The sequence below is a fragment of the Chenopodium album genome, chromosome 15 (assembly GCF_948465745.1).
Source record: "Chenopodium album chromosome 15, dcCheAlbu1.1, whole genome shotgun sequence".
Lineage (NCBI taxonomy): Eukaryota > Viridiplantae > Streptophyta > Magnoliopsida > Caryophyllales > Amaranthaceae > Chenopodium > Chenopodium album.
Genome location: NC_137848.1, coordinates 41,600,557 through 41,626,405, shown reverse-complemented (window position 1 = coordinate 41,626,405; position 25,849 = coordinate 41,600,557). Strand labels below are relative to the sequence as shown.

The window sequence follows — 25,849 nt, the reverse complement described above, 5'->3', positions numbered from 1 at the left end:
ACTGTAGCAACTGCTAAACTAGCTCTGTCATGCCTTATAGAAGATCCTAGAGCTTAGCCACCAATGAAAGAAGTTCTAGAGTCCCTTGTAAAGATACAAACCAATCAAGGCATAGCTCATGACAAACCAATCAAGGGTGTCTTGGAGAAACTGAGCAAGTAGTCAAATAAACTTTCATCATGGCCATCATTGACAAAATGGGATTCTATTCTAACCAATTCTCTATTTAAATTCAATATAATAATTTAGTCATTTGTAATTGCAACTTATTTAGTAATTTGAAATTAAACTAGTGATTAATTGTAGAAGTACTTTTGATAATATTACAATCAACAATCTATTTATATTTTCATTATAGTTTGTTTTGTATAAAATGTAGGGCAACACCCCAAGTTATGTCTCTAATTAGTTGGGGTTTGTTGGATTTGCATGTATTTTCACTAATTGTTGCTAGCATATATAATGATGAATATTAAAGTGATCATGAAAGGGAAATATTGCAAAGTGTATGAAGCTGATGAACAAAAAAATTAAATTTGAACAAATATAAAGTTAGGTATGTTCAAAAGACTACTTGCAATATCTTATAAAATAAATTGTAACAGACACGTACAACAAATGGTAGTAGAAAACAATGATTAAGAACAGACAAATTTATGTGATTAACTAACAATGACTAACAACCTTAATGAACTCGAAGATAACAACAAATTAAAGCAAGTGCGAGTAGCCAAGCAATGAGTATGATCACCCCATCAACCCTAGCCTGGTATATTATCATATAGGGCATGGACCATATATAATAACATTGATGATGCAATTAGTTGTTTTGTTTGAATGCTTGATAATAATATTGATGTGTGGGTGTCATATGCTTGATTATACGAAGTAACATATATTTAGCTACTATTTGTCAGTCATTTTAATAAATCCTATTATTAATATATTGTTGCTATCAATAAATCCTATTACATATAATATAACTTCTGCCACCTTTTCCTTTTAAAAGTGTGTGTCTTCTTTTTTATGGTACTTAGTAAATTAATGAAATTCTATTGTACTTATCCACAATAGTTGTCAGTAGTCTACTAAAAATTAGAGATTCAATATATTGACGACATTGAAGATAGCTTGCTTTCATGTCTAGGTTTCAAGAGGTGTAGTTATATCATCCAGTTTATGTGTTTTAAAGGTGATAGTTGTGGCAGTATGCGATATAAAATTGTTCAAGTTGAGTTTTGTTTTCATCCTAATGAGATGCCTACAATGTTGTACAGTTAGTCTTGGACCCTTTTCTAGCTCCGAGAATTGCTGCAATCAGATGAGATAAGATGCTTAGAGATAATAAGGTAAGATTAGTTGTAGCCAGGATTTTTGGGTTAGAGTATTGCTTCTCTTCTTCTAATGCTGCTATTGTCGGCTAACTTAGCTTCATGTGCATTATTTGTAAAAGGATGATTTGTTAATATTTCAATTCTTTTATGTTTATTTTGCATTCCATTGTCCTACTTTGTGGTTTGAAACTGCAGAATGCCCTTGGCGTGATAATAATTTTCAATCGAGATTGTTTATTATATATGGCTGATGGTTATAATCTCTACTGTGAAATTCATAACTTCAGGCAATGTAACTTGCTTAATGAGCTGTTGTAATTTGTTTTGCAAAGTTTAGATGAGTTGGGTTGTGCCTAGTGACCCATGGCCCGACCCGTTTCAGATTAGCCTTGGCTTGTCCGGACCCAAACGGTTGAGCAAGTATACCCATAATAGCCCCCCAGTATATGACATAAAATCCCGATCACAACACCTCGATTCTGGGAAGTACTAGACTATACATAAGGTAAAATAACTCCAATATTAGCAAACCCTAAGGAGTTAGCTTCAATGATGATGTATATAGACATATTAGCTAGCTTAGCCAAACAGGGCAAAAGGTCTTGTAAGTGACTGAGAGCCTAATCATGAATTAACCAAAGAAGTTAATTAACGAAACCTTGGCATCAAGTAAGAGGATCACCCAAGGTAGTGGGGCCACCTCCATGATGAGACGGGCATGGAGACTAACATTAGAGCCATAATCTCTGAAGAACACAAAGGAGAACAAGGGTGAGTGGCTTTAAATCTTGAATGTCTGATCATACTCAATGTTTTCATTTCACTTGAGAGTAGACCAAATATATAGGTGGTACCAATTTAATGAAGGATAGGATTATGATGGTTGTAAATGCCGTGAAGAACCGCTCCGCTAGTAGCCATAATGTGAAGCTTCTATGCTAGCCCTTGCGCAACCAACGTCAAAACGACTATTGCAATGACCATTTTTAATTTCCTTTGTGTGTGTAGTGTGTGTGTTTTGACTTTTGAGAGAAATAAGTAGTAGTGTATTACTGTACTAGTGTATTGTAACACCCCAGGTCAACAGGAGCCCACTAGTAGATATCATCCTCTCCTAAATCAAACAACTGTAGGGAATAATTTCAAGCATCCCACACTTAAGCCCTACTGTGATCATACACTTAAGTATGGTGGCGTCCAAAGGGAAGGAAGCTGGAGCAAAAGAGTCACCAACAAGTTTTAGGAACTTGTAAACGTTCACAAGGTGAAGGTTACACCCCTTCACGATCCATGAGATCGCTAACTCCATAGTGGTCCAGAACCATGACTGGATATTCGGGGATCAAGGTACAAATCCAACCTAAAAGAGATTGAACCTGCCCTAAAAATAGGCCTCTACTTTATTCTTCTCATATTCATGTGCGCTTTCTGACTAACATACAATCAATATATTAAACCTAAACCTGTTTAATCTATGTTGGTTGAATATTAATGCACAAACAAATCTATTATTGGCGATCACTCAGAAATCAGTCTAATTATACATGAGATACTAACTTATTCAAGTAATATATTAGCAATGAAACTTTTTGGATGATAATAATCAACTTATGATGCTTGTTACAGCTTATGTTACCCGCGTTCCATGATAGTTGTGCAGAGATCATTAACAAATGGGAGATGGTAGTAGCTGAAAAGGGTTCAGGTGAGGTAGATGTGTGGCCAGACCTAATGAAACTCAGTGCTGATGTGATCTCTAGAGCAGCATTTGGTAGCAACTATGAGGAAGGACAAAGGATTTTTGAACTTCTCAAGGACCAGGCTGATTTAGCACTTCTTATGATACAATCAGTTTATATCCCAGGAGAGAGGTAATTATTAATAGCATCCTGCAAATTTTCACAGATTATTTATGAAGAGTAGGGTTTAATCCTGCTCCTTCTGTGCAGATACATTCCGACAGCTAGAAATAGGAGGTTTAAGGACACTGAAGATAAAATACATACGTCACTGCGTACAATTATCAACAAGAGGAAGGAGGCCATTGAATCTGGAGAAGAGACAAAGTCTGACTTGTTGGATATCCTATTGAATTCTAATTATACAGAAATGCAACAAGCTGTTGGCAAAGATAAGTTTCGGCATGTTGGGATGAGTATTCAAGAGGTAATTGACGAGTGTAAACTGTTCTACTTTGCTGGACAAGAAACTACATCAGCACTACTAGTTTGGACTTTGATATTGTTGAGCAAGCACCAAGATTGGCAAGCCCGAGCACGAGATGAAGTCTTGCAGACATTTGGGGATACTGTGCCAGAATTTGATGGTTTGAACCATTTAAAGACAGTAAGTTGTGTTATTTTCTAATGACAATGAATGATAATGATAATAATTAAAACTTTTCATCACATAATGACATAATATGCTCATTTTAGGTGACTATGATACTATATGAAGTCCTGAGACTCTATCCACCAGTACCACGAGTAACAAGACAGATCGATAAGTCTACAAATCTAGGGGAACTATCAATTCCTTCAGGCACATTAATCAATTTCTCAATGCATTCTGTCCACCGAGACCATGAAATTTGGGGTGATGATGCGCAGGAATTCAAACCTGACAGGTTTGCTGAAGGTATATCCAAGGCAACAAAAGGAAATAACTCCTTTTTTCCCTTTGGTTGGGGACCAAGAATATGTATAGGGGAAAGATTTGCAATGAATGAAGCAAAAATTGCATTATCCATGATTCTACAACGCTTTTCCTTTGAGCTGTCACCATCCTATGTTCATGCACCCACAACTGTTCTGTTTCTACAGCCTCAACATGGTGCTCAAATAATCTTACACAAGCTACGATGATATGCAATTAGATACCTTTATATTACTGTTGGTAACCCTCAAGTAATTTCACTTATTAGTCCAAGTGTTAGAATCCAACTTTTAGTATGTTTTAAATGCCTTTCTACTGCTTTCCTAGACTTCTCTTTAAGTTTTTTGTGGCTTTAGACACAACTATTGTTTTACTGTCATTTTAGTGTTCACCGGAGATTCTATGTAATTTCAAAAGAAAGCTCTTTCGAGGGTGGATGATTAATGAAATCTACGCTCTATGTCCGGTTGCCTATTGCTTTGAAACTTGTGTGTTGTTTTAGGCCTTTATAGATATTGTGCCTTGTTTTAAAACATCCCTACCAAACTAAGAGACTCTCCAAAGTCCAAACAAATAGACACCAAGCATGGTCTTGGATGTGTATTTTTGGAAATTAGAGTTCATTTGAACATTTCTAATTCTCAACTACCAAGTGGAGGTCATACAGACGATACAGTTGACAGTAATGCTAATATTTAGTACACAAATCACAGATAAGTTGAAATCTGCCATGTTCCTTCGCATCAACAAAATTACAAAACTACTGAAGTGCAATTCTCTTTACAGTACTTCAAAGAGGGATTTAGTGAGAGGATTTGTCCAATACTCTTGTAAACATTAAATTATCATCAATACAACAATAGTCTCTTGATTTTGGTGGGTTTTATAGTCTTCAAGTGATATGCTTGGAGGATCTTCCCATCTCACAACAATTGTCTTCTTCTCTACTTTCAAATATTTTTAATTGTTCTTGTTTGTTCATCCTAATCACTTTCATTGCCACTATTCGCTCTAACAAGAATAATACAAAAATAAGATATAAGATAACAACTAAAGCCACAAATGCTTGAACACATAATTAAACTTACATTCCGGTTAATAATGCAATAAAAAATCTTAATAGGAAGCGAATAATCTGAATGTGTAACAGTCTTTTCTTTCTTTCTTTTTATTTATTTTTAAGGAAAGCAATTGAAAGATACTACTACGTATAACACAAGAACACAACATCATGTATTATGTCATTAGAAAGATAGAGGTCACATATTTACCTCAAGATATTTATGCCCTTTGTTGCTTTGACAAAGACACCAAGAGAAGATTATTCTACACCAGCCACCGCTTTGACTTATACAAATAATTTTTCTGCCAATCATCAATATACACAAAAGTGAATAGTCTTTGTCAGTACATCATGAATACAAGAAGATTATTAGAGAAAACAAAACAAATTTTATCTCAGATTATTGAGTCATAGAACAAGGCTACAGTGCAACTAATCTTGACAAAACAATTTTAGGAAAATGAACCAACCATCGAAATTTTTGATATGTATGAAAATTAAGACTGCAGATATGGAGCTACACTGTAAGAGCTAAGCCCTAAGGGAAGTAATATCAGGCTTGCATATTAGGGTCCTTTGTATCGAAGCCTATTTTGTTGAGTAAAAAGAGAGAAAAATGAACTAAATCTAATTAAACTTTGTTAGCAAACCCTGCATGAGGATGAGTTATGTACGTCTATTTTTTATCCTTAGTCAAATTTAGACAAAGTCCTGCACTACTTAAAAAATAAAGTGCCAAAATTTGAAGGTAAAAATGGAATCTTTTCCAAATTCCTTTGGGTCTTCAATATTCCACATCAAACATTAAAAAACTAACAATATTCAACAAAGTACAAACATATCTAGACTACTTTTGAAGAGATTGCCAAGAAAAACAAGAAAGGATTTTTTTTTTTTTTTTAAATGGTGATGGGTTTAAGCCACCCATCTAAAGGATCTGACACCATCTCTTGCCTAGTCACATTCCCTGTTTTTACTTGGTCATAACAAAGGGGGAATTAAATTCCTATAAACAGGAAATTTGGGCATAGAACTTACAAAACACAAAGTTAAAAAAAAAAAATGGAAATGGCTTCAACAAGCTCTGTTTTAATAACAGTAGTCTGCATATTGGTAGTGACAGTGTTAATCAAAGTGCTGAATTGGGTATGGTTGAGGCCCAAAAAACTAGAGAAATTGCTCAGACAGCAAGGTTTCTCTGGTAATTCTTATAGACTCTTCTATGGAGACCTCAAAGATCTCGCCTCAATGCGGACTCAGACCTTGAAAACCCCCATGACCAGCTTATCTGATGATCATTATTCGCGTGTGGAGCCTCTTCGCCATCATATCCGCACTAGATTTGGTATGTCATCTAAATTCATGGCGTGTAAGAATTTTTTGATCAAGTGATAGACTTGCTGTCTTGCTGCTATATATGCTACTGTTTTTTTGCAGCAGAGAAGTTAAAATGTGTGGCAAGTTAGACCAATAAACAGAACTGATTTATTCAAATATATGGGTTGAGTAAAATTGTTCTTGATCTAATACATGACGTCCACTCTTTATTTTTTCTTCCGTACCTCTGTCAAACACTTAACACTCTAACATGGGTAAGGAATTCGTACCCTACACTTCAATGCTCACCTAAACACTTCAACAATTTCAAACCTTATAATCATAGAATAAATTGATCAAATAGGAAAGAAAAGACAAATATTTGTGATATGTGCTCATTAATGGATTTAAGATTAGCATTTCAGCTAGAATTAACAATCAATTAAGCCTAAAATGTGTGTATACTTATTTGCACATTAAAGCTCATGTGAAACAACCTTTGAAAAACAAAAATATGTTCCATTTATGCCATGTCTCCACACCTGTGTCCAATTTTTGGACAGTGTTCCCGTGTCTGAAATAGTTAGCCTTGACAGAGCACGCTTGAATTTGTGCCCGCACCTGACACTTACAATTATTGGAAGTACTCCCTCAATCTGGAATTAGTAGACTTGTCACATAACCTAAGACAGTGAACGTTGTGATTGGTTTGAGTTAAACAATAGACTGTAGTTCAGTTAAATTTTAATGCAATACACATCTATGAGAGACTGTTTTGATTTTCACTGAGATCCAATCATGTAATAAAGGGTCTGATATATTCTGAGAAAGTGATAGATTGATTTTGAATTTGTGTTACTGCAGGAAGGAACTACTTTCTCTGGTTTGGCCCTATACCGATGATAAACATCTCAAAGCCGGAGATGATCAGAGAAAGCTTGACGAAGATGGAAGAATTTCGAAAGACGAAGGTGAACCCCATTTTTAAAAAACTTGTTCCAGGGCTGGTGAGCTTAGAGGGAGAGAAATGGGTCAAACATCGCAGGCTGATCAACCCTGCCTTCCATATGGAGAAGTTGAAGGTCACTGCCTACAATATTTTTATTTTTTAGACATTATTAAAGAAGGAAATTGAAAAAGTCACACTAGAGAGATTGATCATGAATTCATGACCGAGACAACTCAATTATCTACTGATCCATTTTATCTACGAAACAATTAAGAAGTCTTTTAATGCATACAATACAACCATAAAATATATGTGAACAATCAAACCTTTTGGATAGTAATTTGGTTTTCATGCTTTTTACAGCTTATGTTACCCGCGTTCCATAATAGTTGTGCAGAGATTATTAACAAATGGGAGATGGTAGTAGCTGAAAAGGGTTCAGGTGAGGTTGATGTGTGGCCAGACCTAATGAAACTCAGTGCTGATGTGATCTCTAGAGCAGCATTTGGTAGCAACTATGAGGAAGGACAAAGGATATTTGAACTTCTCAAAGACCAGGCTGATTTAACTCTTCTTATGACACAATCAGTTTATATCCCAGGAGCGAGGTGATTAATAATAGAATCCTGCAATATTTCCACAGATTAATCATTAGAAGTTGGGTTTAATCCTGCTCCTTACATGCAGCTACATTCCGACAGCTAGGAATAGGAGGTTTAAGGACACTGAAGATAAATTACATGCATCACTGCGTACAATTATCAACAAGAGGAAGGAGGCCATTGAAGCTGGTGAAGAGGCGAAGTCTGACTTGTTGGATATCCTATTGAACTCTAATTATAAAGAAATCCAACAAGCTGTTGGCAATGACAAGTTTCGGCATGTTGGGATGAGTATTCAAGAGGTAATTGACGAGTGTAAGCTCTTCTACTTTGCTGGACAGGAAACCACATCAGCACTACTAGTTTGGACTTTGATATTGCTGAGCAAGCACCAAGATTGGCAAGCCCGAGCACGAGAAGAGGTTTTGCAGACCTTTGGGAATACTGTTCCAGACTTTGATGGTTTAAACCATTTGAAGACAGTAAGTAGTGATATTTTCTTATGATAACGAATGATATCGAAAAAAAAAAAAAATCATCATATAATATGTTTCATTTAGGTGACTATGATACTATATGAAGTCCTGAGACTCTATCCACCAGCACAACGAACAACAAGACAGATCGATAAGGATACAAATCTAGGGGAGCTATCAATACCCTCAGGCACGTTGATCAGTATCTCAATGCACTCTGTCCACCGAGATCAGGAAATTTGGGGTGATGATGCACAAGAATTCAAACCTGACAGGTTTGCTGAAGGAATATTTAAGGCAACAAATGGAAACAACTCCTTTTTTCCCTTTGGTTGGGGACCAAGAATATGTATTGGGGAAAGATTTGCAATGAACGAAGCAAAAATGGCATTATCCATGATTCTACAACGCTTTTCCTTTGAGATTTCACCATCCTATGTTCACGCACCCACGACTGTTCTGTTTCTACAGCCCCAACATGGTGCTCAAATAATCTTACACCAGCTTTAATTGTATACATTTAAAGTGTATTCATATTATTATATCATATTGTTGTTAATCCTTAAGATATTTCAGCCTCTTATTACTCCAAGCATCGACCTACAAGTTAAGTTTAGAAAATGAAGTTAATTTGAACTTTTGCTAATTTTCAACTATTGCAGAAGTCACAGTTTGTACTAGGCATGTGTTTGGACTTTTTTAAGGTACATCATATCTGTAGTCAGATATGCCCAATCATCTAGCAAACTCTGCATTTTTTAAAAACAGACAGTTGTTGAAGATTCACTTTCGTATATTGCACCACAGCACACTTACAAGTTACAGCTCATCCATACTCCAACTTTTGATTTTCACCTCAATTTTTTTGACTTAAAATCTTTGCTCTAAACTCAGTCAATGGAACAATCTCTTGTTCCAATAGGTTGCAGATCAAATATGAAATGGAGAAAAGAGATCAGTTCACAAACAAAGCCATAAATGCTTGAACATTTAATCTTTCAGTTATTTCACCAGGTACCCTTAAGGTATTACAAAATTCATGTGGTACTCTTGTGGTTTCCAAAATTCACAAAGTACCCTTGAAGTATGATGTTAATGTACGAAATGTCATTAATGACTAACAGCATTAGATGAGCGTTAAGATATAGTTTGTAATGCACGAAAACCCTTAAGGTATATGAAATTGTTTAAATAATGGATAACAGCTTGTGTTTTGAAATGGCCTAAATGTAGCCATCCTCCACAAATTTGATGGCTATTTATTGACCCTATTACAATCCCCCCCCCCCCCCCCCCCCTAACACATGTTCTTTCTTCTTTGATTTCAAAGTTTAAGCAATGAGCTCACAATGTCACACGTCATATACAACATTTGAATCTTCCTACGTTTAAGTGGCAAATAAACAAATTGCAAGTAGTGTTGGAAAGTGGTTAAATTTCGATGGCCTCGGTTATGTGGTCAATCTCCAATCTAGATTACTTCATTATAACAACCCAATATGAAACTCACTAAAAGCAGAGTTTTGAGGTAAAGTTGCACTCACTTCTCGTCAAGGACTGTAATTCATGAACTTCTCATTCCACTTAGCTTTTTTTTCCTCGTTTTGGCATTTTGGGTAGACAATTGTTTTCTTAACTGTTTAGAAGTCATATACTCTATGTGTTTTTTTTTTTTTTTTTTTTTTTTTTTTTTTTTTTTGAAGGAAATATACTATATGTGTTATGAGTAAAGTATGTTGTTGCTAGTCCATTGCCGGTATAACTGTATGAGTAATATATGTAGGAAGATTCAAAGGTTGAAAGAAATGTGTGAAATTATGAGCTAATCACTACTTGAACTTTAAAATTAAAGAAGGAAGAACATATATGAGGGGTTAAAAGGTTGAAATCGGGTCAATAAACAACCATAAAATTTGTGGAGCCCAAAAAAAAACCTATTCGTTATCCATTATTTGAACAATACTCATGTACATTAGGGGTATTTTATTTGTCCATTACAATGTAGCTCTTAACGTCCATCTAACTTAGTCAATCTTTAATGGCATTTCATACATTAACACCATACCTCAAGGGTATCCTCGTGAATTTAGAAACCACGAGGGTACCACGAGAATTATGCAATATCTTAGGGGTACTTGGTGAAAAAACCATTAATCTTTCATAACAGTTACCGAATGATACTATAACTCTATAAGTAACACAACATCAAGTATTGGGTCATAAGAAAGATGATTCAAATCTTTACCTCAAAGAAATTTAATCCGTTTGTGGCTTTGCCAAAGGCACAACCAAAAGAAGATGATCCTTCACCAACCACCAACTTTGATTTCTACTTGCACATTTCACTGCCAACACCAATATAACATATGTTGAAAAATAAAAAATAAAATACGGATGGTAGAAAGAACAAGAAAGGAAAAAGTAGTAATATAAATAACAAGCCAAAGGGAACAAAAAAATAAATAAATTAATTAAAGACTATTGCGTAATTCATGCAATCATACAAAGGGAACATTTTACAATGAGACACCCAAATCTGAAAGATAAGGAGTACCATTTTGAAACATAGGTGTACAAAAATTAAGTTAAAAAAAATTCCATGCAATCTATTTGTCTCATTACAAAACTGTTGAGATTATGTTGGCATTCTTATCATATTTTGGGCAGTTTCTTAAATTATAGGATTTGTTTAGATATGACTTTGTTGTGTCAATCTTGCAATTCTAACATAGCTTGAGATTTTATATTATACTATATGGATTAATGAAATTGAGGGTGTGCAAGCTTTAAACCCTTTACTCAAAATTCACATGGTATGAAAATTTGATCAAGTAGCATTCTACCATCTTCCTAAATTAAACAAACTAAATATGTGCTATAATGCTATATTATACTTCTGTTCCGATGAAACAATTCTTGGTTAACACTTGTCAATTAACTTCTATCATTAATATTTTTAATCACCAACAAATAAAAATTTATAAAATTTTGATATTCGGAAAATTATAAAACAAATCTAATAAAACTCACATGACTAAGATTTCCCTACAAAAATCAATAGATTTAGAGATAATTTAGCATATAAATAGTGTAAATTTCAAGTGTTAAAAAAACGTAGAAAGTATGAAATTTTTTCAGTAGTATTGGTCCTCTTTAAGTTCACAGGGGAACATATTTTTTTATATCTTTTCAAATTGAACTGGTAGAAAAATTTATTTGTTAATAATTATTAGGTAAAAATTACATGAGTTTAGTATTACATTACGACAAAAACCAAAAACCAAAAACAGAGAAGAAACAAGCATGTGACATAATGAAACTCCTATGACATCAGTTACATTAGCTTTGCTTAACTCCTCTGTTCTTTTCTCTCATAACAAATCAATCATACTCCTATAATGATACATTTAATTTAACATGATATTTTACCAGATTTATGCTATCAAAAATAGCAAAAAATATATGGAAACAATGACAGCAAGCTCTGTTTTTCTATCAATAGTAAGTATTCTAGTAGTGACTGTGTTAATTAAGGTGCTGAATTGGGTATGGTTGAGGCCCAAGAAACTAGAGAGATTACTTAGACAGCAAGGTTTCTCTGGTACTTCTTACAAATTTTTGTTCGGAGACCTCGAAAACTTTGTTGCGAAGCGCAATGAGGCCTTAAAAACCCCCATGGATAGCTTCTCTGATGATTATTTCCCGCGCGTGGAGCCTTTCCGCCACCAGCTTGCCTCCAAATTTGGTATGTAATTTAATCTCTTCATTTTTTAAGGTTTGATTTGCTTTTAAGAGGTTAAAGTTTGATAATTTATGTTAAAGGATCAACTCAGCCAAAAGCATAAGTTGATGGATGTAGGATTTATAGCCCATGATCGATTTGTATACTCTATTATGCCCCCGCTTGAAGTGAGGATGCGGCAGGGCCTCATACCCAACGCTATATATTCCAAATGAGAGGAGGGTTGGACGAGATTTGAACCCGTATTTTTGTGTCATGCTACCTTTTCAACCATGTTAGACGACCAACTCAACCAAAAGCTTAAGTTGATGGTTGAAACCCATGATTGATTTATATACTCTACCACGCCCTCTCCCCTAAAAGGATTATTGCTCTGGCCTTTCCAGTTAGCTCTAAATTTATCTACTTCCCTTTAAAGTATAGCTGTATAGACTAAGAAAATTATATACCTTTGATGCTTGTTACAGCTCATGTTGCCAGTATTTCGTGATAGTTGTGAAGAGATACTCAGCAAATGGGAGATGTTAGTAGCTGAAAGGGGTTTGGGTGAGCTAGATGTGTATCCGGATTTGATGCAACTCAGTGCTGATGTGATCTCTAGAGCAGCATTTGGTAGTAGCTATGAGGAAGGACAAAGGATATTCGAACTTTTAAAGGAGCAAACTGATTTAGGTCTTCTTATGCAACAATCAGTTTATTTTCCAGGGAAGAGGTAATCTATAGCATCAACTTATCGATATTAAGTTGGTAAATAGAGTATTTTAACTGTGCCGCTTGCTTTCAGATTTATTCCAACAACGGAAAATAGGAGATTTAAAATGATAGAAGACCATATACAAAGTTCATTGCGTGAAATTATCAACAAGAGGAAAGAGGAAATTGATGCCGGAAAAGCAGTTAAGGCTGACCTATTGGGTATACTCATGGATTCCAATTCAAAAGAAGTACAAACTGTTGGCAGTAACAAGAAGCGGCGTGTTGGGATGACCCTTGCAGAGGTAGTTGATGAGTGTAAACTATTCTATTTGGCTGGACAAGAAACTACATCTATCCTAATAGTTTGGACATTGATAGTGTTGAGCAAGCATCAAGATAGGCAAAAACGAGCACGAGAAGAAGTCTTGCAAACATATGGCAGTAATGTGCCTGACTTCGAGGGTTTAAACCATTTGAAGACAGTAAGTTAAATTATTTGTTTTTTGGTTTTGATGTTGAATCTTTAATGATATACATTTGATCTTCTAACTCCATTATTCGTTTATTTTAGATGACCATGATATTGTATGAGGTACTCAGACTCTATCCACCAGTAATGCAGTTGTTTAGACGGATTCATAAGGATACAAATCTGGGTTCATTATCAATTCCTTCAGGTGCAGAACTAACTTTCTTCCTAAGTACTATTCACCGGGATAAGGAAATTTGGGGTGATGATGCAGAAGAATTCAAACCAGACAGGTTTGCTGAAGGGATTTCCAAGGCAACGAAAGGGAATAACTCATTTTTTCCCTTTGGTTGGGGACCAAGAATATGCGTAGGGGAAAAATTTGCAATAACTGAAGCAAAAATGGCATTATGCATGATTCTACAACGATTTTCCTTTGAGCTATCACCATCCTACATTCATGCGCCCAGGACTAGAATATTTCTAGGACCTCAACATGGTGCTTGTATAATCTTAAACAAGCTTTGATGGTATTGCATGGTGATTGTATAATCTTAAACAAGCTTTGTTGGTATTGCAATCACAACTTTCATATGCATGCTTACTTGCTTAGTAAGAACAGTTGACTAGATTTATGTGGTATACGGGTAAAACAAATGATCATTCAAATTGTTTTTCCTACTATCTTAGACAAATTTTCCTCTTCTCTGTACTTGGATGAGTTTTTTCTGAAATTATAAACTCTGCATTTTCTTTAAACCAGAAAGTCACGGGACATCCACTTCAGTAAATTACACCACAATATTTACTTTAAATTCACCCATAATCATAACAGTTGGATTTTGGTGCAGTGAACATTTTTATATACTTCAGAAATGTGAGCCTAGAACTGAGCATAAGTTTGAAATTAACATTCCAACATATAATCTTGAAGAAACTATGTTTCATAACTATAATATAAACATAAATATGTGATCATATTAAGGATTATATAATTGTCCATTTGTCTTCAATTCTCTTATGTTAGTATTTTTGTATTAAAACCTTATTCCTATCTTAACCAATAAAAGGACTGTCTATTTCCAACAGGCTGCACATGAAAAAAGAAGACGAGAAAAGAAGATATCTTACATAAAAGATCAGACAAAAAATAAAGCCAGCTTAAACATACACTTGAACTATTTTACCATGTACCAGTGCCATAAGAAATATTAATACTTTGTAGGAAACAATGCAACAATCAAAATTAAAACGAAAAGAGTATGCAAAAAATCTCAATATGTAAAACTCTTACTCTTAAGAATGCAAATCAAATGATAATGTAGCACATCAAATACAGTGTAAGAAAGGGGTATTCACAACTTTACCTCAAGTAAAGTAATGCCCTTTGTTGCTTTGGCAAAGACATAGCCAAAAGAAGATGATCCAACACCAGCCACCATCCTTGATTTTTACTAATAACTTTCACTGCCAACACCAATATAAAAAAAAAGTGAGTTTTCTTTGTCAGAGCATCAAGTACATAAACAAGATTAGTGAAAGCAACACAAACTGACTTTATATCAAATTGTTAAGTCATAGAACAAGGCTAGAGTGCAACTATTCTAGAAGTAGATTTAGGAAAATGAGTGAACCATCGTATCTACAAACTCATATATAATGAAATTGCGTAAAGAGTAAGATTGCATATGTGACATTCCAAGGGAGCTAGCTTGTGTAGAGCCAAGAGAAGTAACATAAGGCTTGTATATTTTCCTCTCCAATTTCACAGTAGAGCTAAAGAACAAGGCTATAGTGGACTGAATCTCAATCTCTCCTCCTTACTGCAGGAGCCCCTACTAAGCACCTAGTTTTTCATTTGAAGATTTTTGAAAATTTAAACATTCAAAGACTTCTGAAATGATTACTAATACTTATCAAATGAAAAAAAAAACATATGCAAAAGACCTATGTGCCTTGTGGTATTCAGGTGCATAAGATTTTCATTTGATGATTTTTGTTCAATTAATGGCTTTTTTTTTTTTTTTTTTTTTTTTTCTCAAGCCCATTATGTCAAGTAACCATGAAGATAAGTTGCCTATGGTTCATCAAAAGTGTCCTATGTGCATACTATATTTAAGTCATATTTAGACAAAGACTAACAAACCTTAAGAAAAAAAGTGCCAGTACTGCCAGATTTTTCGGGTCTAGTAAAACACTATCTAAAATGATTGTAAGTCAAAATGTAGTCTTCCACGTCTTTTTTTTTTTCTTTTTTTTTTTTTTTTTGAAAAATGAAAGGGAAAAATAGAACATTAGGACTTAGGAGACCTTCATGAGGAGAATCTCCAAAGCCCTCCATACCCATTTGGGTCTTAGTTATTCCTTGTTAATCATTGGACATATATCAACAAATCAAGCAAACATTCTAGATTACATTGAAATTTTTTTTTTTTTTTTTTTTTTTCAGTTTATGATTTTACCAAAAGTAAAGGGGACTACGACACCCATCTGACATCATGCCTTGCATCCCCTCTCTTTCGTTTTATTTCAAAATTTTACGCAAAAAGTTTACAAACCCAAAGAAAAGGAATGGAAAGAGTAACAAGCTTTGTTAATAACAGTAGTTAAGCAAAGTGGTGAATTGGGTACGGTTGAGGCCAAAAAGCTCACAGCAAGGTTTCCCACATAATTATTACAAACTCTTCTTTGGAGACCTCAAAGATTTCGCTTCAATCCGAACTAGACACTCCGTAAAGAACAAGAGAGTGAGTCGAAAAGTGTAAATATTGTGGGATAAGAGGTAAGATTGTAAATTAAAAATGAATAAGGTAGAAAGTAAGTCCCAATTAAAAAAAAAAATACAAAAAAAAAAAAACCATGGGTACATCAATTAAATTAGAGTAAAAAGGACGGTAGCTACATGATAGTCTTACATATTTATGACAAACTAGAGCCCTAGAAATGAAAGAAAGGGCGTTAGACACAAGCCATGATTAAAATAGTGATAAACTAAAGTATGTGTATAAGACAAGTCAAAGTAAACCAGTGCAACTACACCATATAAAAACGAAGTATGAATAAGCCAATTTTTTAATTATATTTTTGGACCAAGGAAAAGGCCAAATTTAACCCGCCTTTACAACCCCTATAATTGAATTAAAAATGGTATACTTGTATTAATTTAAAGAAACTTTTTTACTGGTAAACGTCAACAATGATAAAATATTACTCCAATTAGAGCATTACTTAACTTGTTTACCAAGACAAAATTATGATATATTAATAAGAGAGTTTGACATTCGAATCAAACAAACTTCCTCTGTTTTTCACTCTCTCATAACAAACCAATCTTTCTCCTATAAAGATGACTAATAGCTCCAATCTTAAAATTTAAGAAAGCAAACTAACAAAGAACAAAAAAAAATGGAAACGCTGACTACAAGCTCTGTTTTGACAGCAGTAGTATGCATTACTGTTGTGACAGTGATGATCAAAGTGGTGAATTGGGTGTGGTTAAGGCCCAAGAAGCTAGAGAGACTGCTTAGACAGAAAGGTTTCTCTGGCACTTCTTACAAATTTTTGTTTGGAGATATCAAAACTTTTGTCACGATGCGTGAAGAGGCCTTAAAAACTCCCATGGATAGGTTCTCTGACGAATACTTTCCGCGTGTGGAACCTTTTCGCCATCAGCTTGCCTCCAAGTTTGGTATGTGATCAAGCCTCTTCCTTTTTTTGGTTGGATTTGTTGTTTTTAATGAAGAAATAAACCGTTAAGATGTTGGAATTTGGCAGCATATTACACTTTAATTGTCTTGGGTTAAAATACACTTCCTTGTATTTTATAACAGTTGTCACACATTAATCTTAGTCATAGTTAGACGACTTTAATCATATACAAAGATAAGAAAAGAGAATACATAGTAATATGGGATCTTTTATGTTAGATAATTCCAATTCGACTTCCGAAAAAAATAAACTTTATAATATATAGTCCGTACTTCGTAATTTTTTAAAGAACTTTCCACAATTGTGCAATCAATATATTATTGTGTATTAAGATAAAAAGGTCAAAATTAGTGAAGACTGTAAACATCAATGTGAAACTTAGGATTTCATAATTGGACTCAATGCAGGAAATGATTTCTTCCTCTGGTTTGGCCCTATACCTATGTTACAACTCTCAAAGCCACAGTCAATTCGAGAGGCGCTGACCAAAACGCAGGAAATACGCAAGGCGAAGGTAAACCCCATTTTCGACAAGCTTTTTCCAGGGCTTGTCAGCTATGAGGGAGAGAAATGGGCCAAACATCGGAAGCTGATCAACCCTGCTTTCCATGTGGAGAAGTTAAAGGTCATTTTCTTATATTCTTTAGCTTATCTTCTACCAATAATAATGTATAGATTAAGGAAAATTATTAACTTTTGATGCTTGTTACAGCTTATGTTACCGGCATTCCGTGATAGTTGTGAAGAAATAGTCAACAAATGGGAGATGATAGTAGCTGAAAGGGGTTCAGGTGAGCTAGATGTGTATCCGGATATAATGCAGCTTGGTGCTGATGTGATCTCTAGAGCAGCATTTGGTAGCAACTATGAGGAGGGACAAAAGATATTCGAACTCCTTAAAGAGCAGACTGATTTATCTCTTCTTATGCTACAATCTGTTTATTTCCCAGGGAAGAGGTAATAATCTATAACATCAGCTAATTGAGGTTGATTTGGCAAAGAAACTAGAGTTTTAACTATACTGCTTGCATTCAGATTTATTCCAACACCAAGAAATAGGAGGTTTAAAAAGCTAGAAGATCAGATACATAGTTCATTGCGTAAAATTATCAACAAGAGGAAAGAGGAAATTGATGCTGGAGAAGCGGTTAAGACTGACCTTTTGGGTATACTCATGGATTCCAATTCAAAAGAAATTCAACAAGCTGCAGGCAGTAACAAGAATCAGCATGTTGGGATGAGCCTTGAAGATGTAATTGATGAGTGTAAACTATTCTACTTGGCTGGACAAGAAACTACATCAACACTATTAGTTTGGACATTGATAATGTTGAGCAAGCATCAAGAATGGCAAACACGAGCACGAGAAGAAGTCTTGCAAACCTTTGGGCAAAATGTGCCTGACTTTGAAGATTTAAACCATTTAAAGACAGTAAGTTATCAGTTATTTTATCCCATAATGTATGAATTTATACTCTGTTAATATTTTAATGATATGTTTTCCGATTTGTTTAATTTAGATGACCATGATACTGTATGAGGTGCTAAGACTCTATCCACCAGTAATGCAGATTACCAGATGGGTTCCTAAGGATACAAATCTGGGTGGATTATCAGTTCCTTCAGGCGCAATGATAACTTTCTTTGTGCATACTGTTCACCGAGATCAGGAATTTTGGGGTAATGATGCACAAGAATTCAAGCCAAACAGGTTTGCTGAAGGGATTTCCAGGGCAACAAATGGGAATAATTCATTTTTCCCTTTTAGTTGGGGACCAAGAATATGTGTAGGGGAAAAGTTTGCAATAACGGAAGCAAAAATGGCATTATCCATGATTCTACAACGCTTTTCCTTTGAGCTTTCATCATCCTATGTTCATGCACCCAAGACTGTTATGTTTCTACAGCCTCAACATGGTGCTCAGATAATCTTACACCAGCTTTAATGGTATACAAGCAGAGAATTCATACTAATTTATCCTACTGTTTGTTATCCTTATGAAATTTCACTTCCTTATCAGTCCAAGGATTTGAACTATTAAAAATTCACTTGAACTTTTCTAACTTTCCATTACATTTGTAGAAGTTATGCAGTTGTCAGTAATGCTATGATTTCTAAATTTTTACCTTATCTATTACTTTGATTAGATAACCAGAGATTCACTTCAGGTATTGGCAATTCTGCATCAATTAGTTTTACTTTCCCTACCAGGCATCTTTCCTGAGCAATGAATCTCAGCATACAACAGATAAGTTGGAATCTGCGGTTTTTTCCACATTGACATAACTACTACACCTATTACATTCCACGTGTATTTTGCCACAAAATTGAATTTTAAAGGGATAGAAGGTTGTCCAGTTCCTACAGGTTGCATCTAATATAACAATCTTCATACGAAGTAGTAAACAATTCAGCAACTAGAATATAAATTGCGTATGTACATACCAGCAATGCCTCAGGAAATAGCCCTGTTACTTTGGCAAAGATAACCAGAAGAAGATGTTCTTCCACTCGCCACCAACCTTACTTCAGCTCAAAAGCATCACTGTAAACACCAAACAATACATGTTAATTTTCTATGCTAGAAAAATAAAGCAATGCAAATTGACTATATCTAAGACATAGAGCTAAAGAACATAACAAGGCTTGGGCACAGCTGCTCTTCACATAGTTCGCAAAAGAATAAACAATAATTACCAGAATCAGAGACCGCAGCAGATGAATATATTCAGAAGATCAAGCTTGTATAATGTCACATTCCTAAAGAATGCACAGAGGCAGAGGCACAGGCAAATCTAATCCAAAATGTGCTACAAAACGAAATGTATCATCTAAGGTTTGCTTTACCCCTATCTATTGAATTACTCTGAATTGACCATCATTGAAGTTAAAGAGCACAAGAACCAATGCAGGACATTCATGAAAAATGCATGTTAATTATTAAGTAGCAAGAAAAAGAAGAGAGCAACAAACACATTAATACATTGGATGAATATGTTGGAACTTTCAGGCAGCAAACAACTTGAATAAGCATAGACATGATTTGTACATGCATCTTCAAGAATCAGCCCTTTCAAATTATCAAGTTTTCTGAAAAGGGGTTGAAAACATATCAAAATTTAGCCTTCAGATTTTCTGCACCACCAAACTTTGTGCATAAAGGTCCACATAAGTACATAATTGATCTATTGTTTGTGATTTAAACCTTTATCAAATCAAAATTATATACATAAACTTAATGTTGTAAATGATAATTTATATATGTAAATGAACAACTAATTAAGTTAAAACAATCTTCTTTATGGAGAAAATACCAGAATAGAAGAGACTTTATAGAGCTACAGTTCATGAAATTAATCAGATGCATTGTGAATTCATGAAAATTTTAGGGCACACATTCATCTCCGTAAAGGTAAACAAACAAACAAACCAACAAAATGAGTTTCAATGATTACAATCCAAAATCCAAATATTTTTTTTTTAAGTTTTCCAGTGGGAGATAAAAGGAGTAGTACAAAGAGACACAGTTATGGCATTAAGCCTATTACAATTTGATTGTTCCCTCTTTCTACTAATTCATTTATACCAGATCAATTGAATGTATATGAGCCAGATCTGCCGACAATTCTAATCTTAACTTCTTTCCCAAGAAAAGCAGAAGTAAAATATTAAAATGGAAAGTTAGTCATCTGATGTCATTACATGCGTTCTCTGTAACACATACTCCCAATAAAAAGGATAAGATGTTTATATCATGAGATCTAAGAGTAAAATTGAACAAAAACAAAGAACCAGAAATGGAAACATTGATAACAACCTCTATTTGGCTATCAATTTTCAGTATACTTGTTGTGACAGGGTTTTTCAAAGTACTAAACTAGATATGGCTGAGGCCAAAGAAGCTGGAGAAATGGTTCAGACAGCAAGGTCTCTCTGGTACTTAATACAAGCTCTTGTTTGGAGACATGAAAGATTACTCGTCATTGCACACTCAAGCCTTGGAGAACCCCATGACCAGCTTCACCAATGATTATTTTCCATGTGTTGATCCTTTTGCTCATCGGCTTATCACCAAATTTGGTATGTAATCTAAAATATATTCAAATTCATGAAATTAACACACTTGTATAAACATGGCTTCACCATTGTTCCTATCCTTCTAGATACTGTGATTTCGAGTAAAGGGAGAATTAGTATCATTGATGAGCATTCGTGCAGGAAAGGACTACTTCGCTTGGGCTGGATCTATACCAATGATTGCATCTCAAAGCCAGAGTTAATCAAGGAGGCCATGAAGACGAATGAATTTCGAAAGGAAAAGTTTAGCCCCATTATTGATAAGCTTATCCCAGGGTTTGCCAGCTAAGAAGGAGAAAAATGGGCCAGACATAGGAAGATCATCAACCCCAGTACCTTCCATATGGAGAAGATTAAGGTCAATCTCGAAAATTCTTCATTTAAATTTCATCCGAAACAGCCTTCCATATGAAGCAATGATTTCATCACTGTAATAAACACATCTGATAGGAGGCCATTTGAGCAATACTGAATACTCAGATTTCTGTAAAAAAAAAATTGCATTTGGGGTTTGTTACAGCTTATTTTGCCAGCATTTCGAGATAGTTGTGCAGAGATGATCAGTAAATGGGAGGTTATCATTGCTGAAATGGGTTCAGGGGAGCTAGATGTGTGGCATGATCTAATAAAACTCACTGCTGATGTGATATCTAAAACAGCATTTGGTAGCAGCTATGAGGAGGGGCAAAAGATATTTGAACTTCTCAAGGAGCAGACTGATACAGCCCTTCTTCTTTTGCAGTCAGTGTATATCCCAGGACTAAAGGTAATACATACTATAGCATAATAAAGTATTCCTGAATTAGACCAAAGAAATAAAGTCTGTTATTACATAAATTTACTTAAGTAAAATTTGTCCTTTTATTGGGGTTTCAAGAAGACGTAGATTATAATTTTTTTTTCTTTTTTTCAAATTGAGCTGATCCCAAGAAACGAATTTATCCTTAAATGGACAAACTCTTCATTAACATGTTGAAAGGTCATGTTTAGCCAACATGTTGACAAACTGATTACGATAAACTAAAAACCTAGAAAAAAAAAAAAGAGAGGATGAAACAGACCATTGTTTTTGGAGTTCTCTTGCATGAGGACAATCAATTTGGTTGTTGTGCTTAAGATCCTCTCCTTCCCATTTTTGGAAGAAAAAGCCTAGTCACTCTAGATTGGGGGGTAGGCCTCGAAACAGCTTCTCTTTTTGTCTTACTTCCTTGAATACCCAGTTATTAGGTCTAATCCTCCACAAAATGTAAGGAATATCCAATTTACATTTAGATCAAAATCAGAAGGAAAAACATAGAGTTTCTCACTCTTCTGCTCATTAAGCAAAGTAATGTATGATGCTGCCACGTGTCTTCAGATACATTCCAAAATTCCAACATCAAGAAATAGAAGATGTAAGAACATAGAAGATCAAAATCACAGGTCACTACGTGCAATCATCAACAAGAGAAAGGAGGAAATGGAGGCTGGAGAAGCAGTAAAGGGTGATCTATTGGGTACACTCATGTATGCAATTAAAAAGAAATTCAACAAGCTGCAGGCAATAACAAGTATCAGCATGCTGGGATGAATCTTTAAGAGGTAACTGAGGAGTGTAAACTATTCTATAGCTACATCAGAACTATTAGTTTGGACATTGATTTTGAAGGATTGACAAAAATAAAAGTCTAGTTGCATTATCACTTCCTATGGGCACAATAATCACTTTCCCAATAATCTTTATTCACCAAGATAAGAAATTTTGGGGTGACGATCCAGACAGGTTCTCTGAAGGGATTTCCAAAGCAGCCGAAGGTAACAGCTCATTTTTTTTTTTTTCCCCCTCTTCGGCTGGGGACCAAGAATATGTATAGGAGAAAAATTTGCTATGACTGAAGCTAAAATGGAAAGAATTCGCACCCATAAATGTTATGTTTCTGCAGCCTCAACATGGCGCTCAAATAATCTTACACAGGGTTTGAAGGTAAGGAAGAAAAAAGTAATAATCTGATAAGGTCTTAAATAATCTACCTGTAATGTTATGTCGCATATTGATTTCTTTTGTTGATGCAGCAATTAATGAAGTATTATCAAACAACTAATGACAGTAAGATATAGATTTTTCTGTAAAATGGTGTAGCAGTCAATTCACCATAATATGCTCTCAAGCACCAACTGTTTAACTTACCTGAAGAACAAAAACCTTGTTGTCTCTGGACAAATAACACTAAGAGGAAATGCTACTCCGTCAGCAACTAACTTCGCCTTCCATTAATATGCATTACTGCCAGTCTGCCAATGCCAAATAATAAAAGTTTTTACTGTCATCGTATCATTTGAAGAAGAAAACATAGAAAACAATGAGAATTACCTTTATCTCTATATATATAAGCATTAAGCACCAATTACAAAAGCACACAATGCTAGCAATTTATCATATTCCACACCAAAAAAAACAAGGTTAAAGAGCAATTTCTCTTCAGAATGCATAACACATTCTGATTTTGTATAATTTACAGTTAAAACTGATGCAGCTGATATAAATTTAAGTTAAATGAGATCATGTATTGACAAATTACACTTTAATTCATTCTCATTACCACAATTCTAATAAAAAAAAATAATAATAAAAAAAAAAAAAAAAAAAAAAAAAAAAAAAAAAAAATCTCATTACCACAATTTATTATCGGCTACCAAACGAAACGGTAAAGGAAGCGGGAAGGAGGAAGGTAACATAGGGATTCCACAACCTCATCTCTTCCTCTAAATCAAGTCATCAAATCCTTAAAATCATACTTACTTCATCTAGGCTAGAAAGTAGTAACTGAATTTTGCGAAAATTGTTCTAGAAAATTAACTAAAAAGCACTAATTTTTACAAATGTACCTGAATGGGAGCAAGGTTTTCACCGGCGACATTGCGAAGATCTCCGGCCATAATTCCGGAGGTAAATAGTTGTTTTCCGGCAATTGGCAGCGATTTTCTCCTTGTTTGAGTTCTCAATTCTAGCAGATTACTCTGAATTACTGGAAAGTTTCAGGCGTACAGATTACAGAGTAGGGTTTTGGTGATCAATCGCACTTATAATTGTGATTTTGGAAGCGCTGATCTTCCTCTTTCCAATAGAGTAAAGGGGCGGAGCTACAGGGGGGGCTGGCAGGGGCCCGGCCCCTGTAGCCCAATCCCACGGCCCTGTTTTTTATTAATTGGCCCCTGCAACTTTTTGGGCTATATTCTTAAAAACTCATCTAAATTAAGTTGAGACTCTGTTGGCTTAATGGTTAGTGGGTTTTGGAATTTTCCTCATGGTTGAGGTTCGATCCTTCATATTCACCAAAAATTTTTGTTTTTTGTTTTTTTTTTTGTTTGTTTGTGGGAACATTAAGAAATTATCCAAAGGTGACTCTTTGAGTCTTTGACTCCTTAATTTTAAACTCCATCTAGACTTTTCATCTTATTTTGTCTTTTTTTTTTTTTTTTCCCAAAATTTCTACTAACTTCTTCAACTCTTCTATAAGTGATTTTATTTTCGTTTCTTCAATTTTTTACTTGTATTCAATCACGTAAACTTTTGTTTTATAAATTACCGGCTTCATGTTACAAAACAAAACAAAAAAACAACTTTTGTCTAATTGTTTGGTACTAATTTGTCTATAAATCACTTTTTTATACGATATAATAGTATAATCATGAAATAAAAAAACTCTTTATTTTTAAAGTAGTTGATAGTCAACGAGTGGATTTTACGCCAGTTTTATAAATAGGAAAATAAATTGCCAACATTTTTAACATGTAAATCTATTATTGACTTATTTATATGAAAAATCATAAACAGCAATTAATAAAAATGGTTATAATAATAAGGAATATATTTATATATTGATTCAACCATCGGCCCCCGTTGCTAAAAAATCCTGGCTCCGCCCCTGGAGTAAATGATTAAAGAAATAATGAGTAAATCAATGTAGTAATGTACCACTAGTCCACTGTAATGTAGTAAGGTGGTGGTTGTTTAGAGGGATAGAAAAGGGGGGAAAAGGATAAAAGACGAGGAATTTAACAAGTCTTTTGTTTGTTTAGAGAGATGGGGATAGGAGGGGATAAAAAAGGGAGTTATCCCTCAAAATTAATAACTAAGGGGGTGGTATAAGGGATGAGGATTAAATTTAATGGGTAAAAGACATTTCTACCCTTAATGAAAGAGAAAGAAGAAGAGAGTGAAGAAAGGATAGTAAGGGTAATTTTGTATTTTTATTAGTTATTCCAATCTAATCCTAACCCATTTCCAAACAATGGAATACACTATTTTTATCCTTATCTCATCTATTAGTTCCACCTTCTTATCCCACTTAATCTCATCTCTCCTATAAATGTACCACTAGTCCACTACCATGTCACAACTCACAAGGAAGTGCCGGTCTTTTTTTTTTTTTTTTTTTTTTTGGGAGAGCTAGATGAGAATCGATCAAAGATCCCAATCAGGAGGGAAACTCTAATCACTTAAGTTATTCCTCACTCTCAGGGAAGTCCAAGTCATGATAAACAAAAAATCTAGTTATTTTAATCAACATGTACTAACCCACATTTAATAAAATATTGTTAATTTATTTAAGAAGTATCATTATACATTTTTTTTCTTTTAAATGTGTATTTTCCCGTCACACATTGTTGTACTTGCATTTTCTAAGTTTTACTCCCTTCGCTCTTTTAAGTTTTACTCACTTGCAACTCCAATATATATACTCCCTCCGTTTTTTAAGTTTTACGCAATCTTAATTGCA

General features: G+C 34.5%; 4 protein-coding genes and 1 long non-coding RNA gene across 6 annotated transcripts; 4 read left to right on the top strand and 1 right to left on the bottom strand.

The window, feature by feature from the left end:
- Positions 1 to 2,963: 2,963 nt before the first annotated feature.
- LOC145582249 (cytochrome P450 72A397-like) lies at positions 2,964 to 4,255 on the top strand. The gene is made up of 3 exons (XM_081639253.1): positions 2,964 to 3,205; positions 3,284 to 3,680; positions 3,770 to 4,255. Exons 1-3 carry the CDS (start codon positions 2,964 to 2,966, stop codon positions 4,196 to 4,198), a joined length of 1,068 nt encoding a protein of 355 aa, XP_081495379.1. The 3' UTR covers positions 4,199 to 4,255.
- A 392-nt stretch (positions 4,256 to 4,647) lies between these two features.
- LOC145583162 (uncharacterized) lies at positions 4,648 to 24,263 on the bottom strand. Of its 2 annotated transcripts, XR_014100076.1 has the most exons (8): positions 23,955 to 24,263; positions 23,257 to 23,360; positions 19,458 to 19,557; positions 18,171 to 18,216; positions 14,671 to 14,770; positions 10,642 to 10,741; positions 5,261 to 5,354; positions 4,648 to 5,000 (listed from the first exon to the last, which is right to left on the bottom strand). It is a non-coding gene; the product is annotated as an uncharacterized LOC145583162 (long non-coding RNA). The 2 variants fall into 2 exon arrangements; XR_014100077.1 differs by lacking the exon at positions 18,171 to 18,216.
- LOC145583160 (cytochrome P450 72A397-like) lies at positions 6,073 to 9,160 on the top strand. Its single transcript, XM_081640329.1, has 5 exons — positions 6,073 to 6,397; positions 7,234 to 7,451; positions 7,682 to 7,926; positions 8,006 to 8,402; positions 8,481 to 9,160. The coding sequence occupies exons 1-5, from the start codon at positions 6,115 to 6,117 to the stop codon at positions 8,904 to 8,906; spliced, it is 1,569 nt and encodes a 522-aa protein (XP_081496455.1). The 5' UTR covers positions 6,073 to 6,114; the 3' UTR covers positions 8,907 to 9,160.
- LOC145582248 (cytochrome P450 CYP72A219-like) lies at positions 12,605 to 13,987 on the top strand. The gene is made up of 3 exons (XM_081639252.1): positions 12,605 to 12,850; positions 12,923 to 13,316; positions 13,406 to 13,987. The coding sequence occupies exons 1-3, from the start codon at positions 12,609 to 12,611 to the stop codon at positions 13,829 to 13,831; spliced, it is 1,062 nt and encodes a 353-aa protein (XP_081495378.1). The 5' UTR covers positions 12,605 to 12,608; the 3' UTR covers positions 13,832 to 13,987.
- Positions 16,647 to 19,112, top strand: LOC145583161 (echinocystic acid 23-monooxygenase-like). Its single transcript, XM_081640330.1, has 5 exons — positions 16,647 to 16,991; positions 17,419 to 17,636; positions 17,724 to 17,968; positions 18,047 to 18,443; positions 18,532 to 19,112. The coding sequence occupies exons 1-5, from the start codon at positions 16,709 to 16,711 to the stop codon at positions 18,955 to 18,957; spliced, it is 1,569 nt and encodes a 522-aa protein (XP_081496456.1). The 5' UTR covers positions 16,647 to 16,708; the 3' UTR covers positions 18,958 to 19,112.
- Positions 24,264 to 25,849: the final 1,586 nt, after the last annotated feature.

Coding starts and splice junctions, on each gene's coding strand:
- LOC145582249 (XM_081639253.1), top strand. CDS start 2,964: ATGTTACCCGCGTTCCATGATAGTTGTGCAGAGATCATTAACAAATGG. Junction 3,206..3,283: donor GTTTATATCCCAGGAGAGAG/GTAATTATTAAT, acceptor CCTTCTGTGCAG/ATACATTCCGACAGCTAGAA. Junction 3,681..3,769: donor GTTTGAACCATTTAAAGACA/GTAAGTTGTGTT, acceptor TGCTCATTTTAG/GTGACTATGATACTATATGA.
- LOC145583161 (XM_081640330.1), top strand. CDS start 16,709: ATGGAAACGCTGACTACAAGCTCTGTTTTGACAGCAGTAGTATGCATT. Junction 17,637..17,723: donor TCCATGTGGAGAAGTTAAAG/GTCATTTTCTTA, acceptor TGCTTGTTACAG/CTTATGTTACCGGCATTCCG. Junction 18,444..18,531: donor ATTTAAACCATTTAAAGACA/GTAAGTTATCAG, acceptor TGTTTAATTTAG/ATGACCATGATACTGTATGA.
- LOC145583160 (XM_081640329.1), top strand. CDS start 6,115: ATGGAAATGGCTTCAACAAGCTCTGTTTTAATAACAGTAGTCTGCATA. Junction 7,452..7,681: donor TCCATATGGAGAAGTTGAAG/GTCACTGCCTAC, acceptor TGCTTTTTACAG/CTTATGTTACCCGCGTTCCA. Junction 7,927..8,005: donor GTTTATATCCCAGGAGCGAG/GTGATTAATAAT, acceptor CCTTACATGCAG/CTACATTCCGACAGCTAGGA.
- LOC145582248 (XM_081639252.1), top strand. CDS start 12,609: ATGTTGCCAGTATTTCGTGATAGTTGTGAAGAGATACTCAGCAAATGG. Junction 12,851..12,922: donor GTTTATTTTCCAGGGAAGAG/GTAATCTATAGC, acceptor GCTTGCTTTCAG/ATTTATTCCAACAACGGAAA. Junction 13,317..13,405: donor GTTTAAACCATTTGAAGACA/GTAAGTTAAATT, acceptor CGTTTATTTTAG/ATGACCATGATATTGTATGA.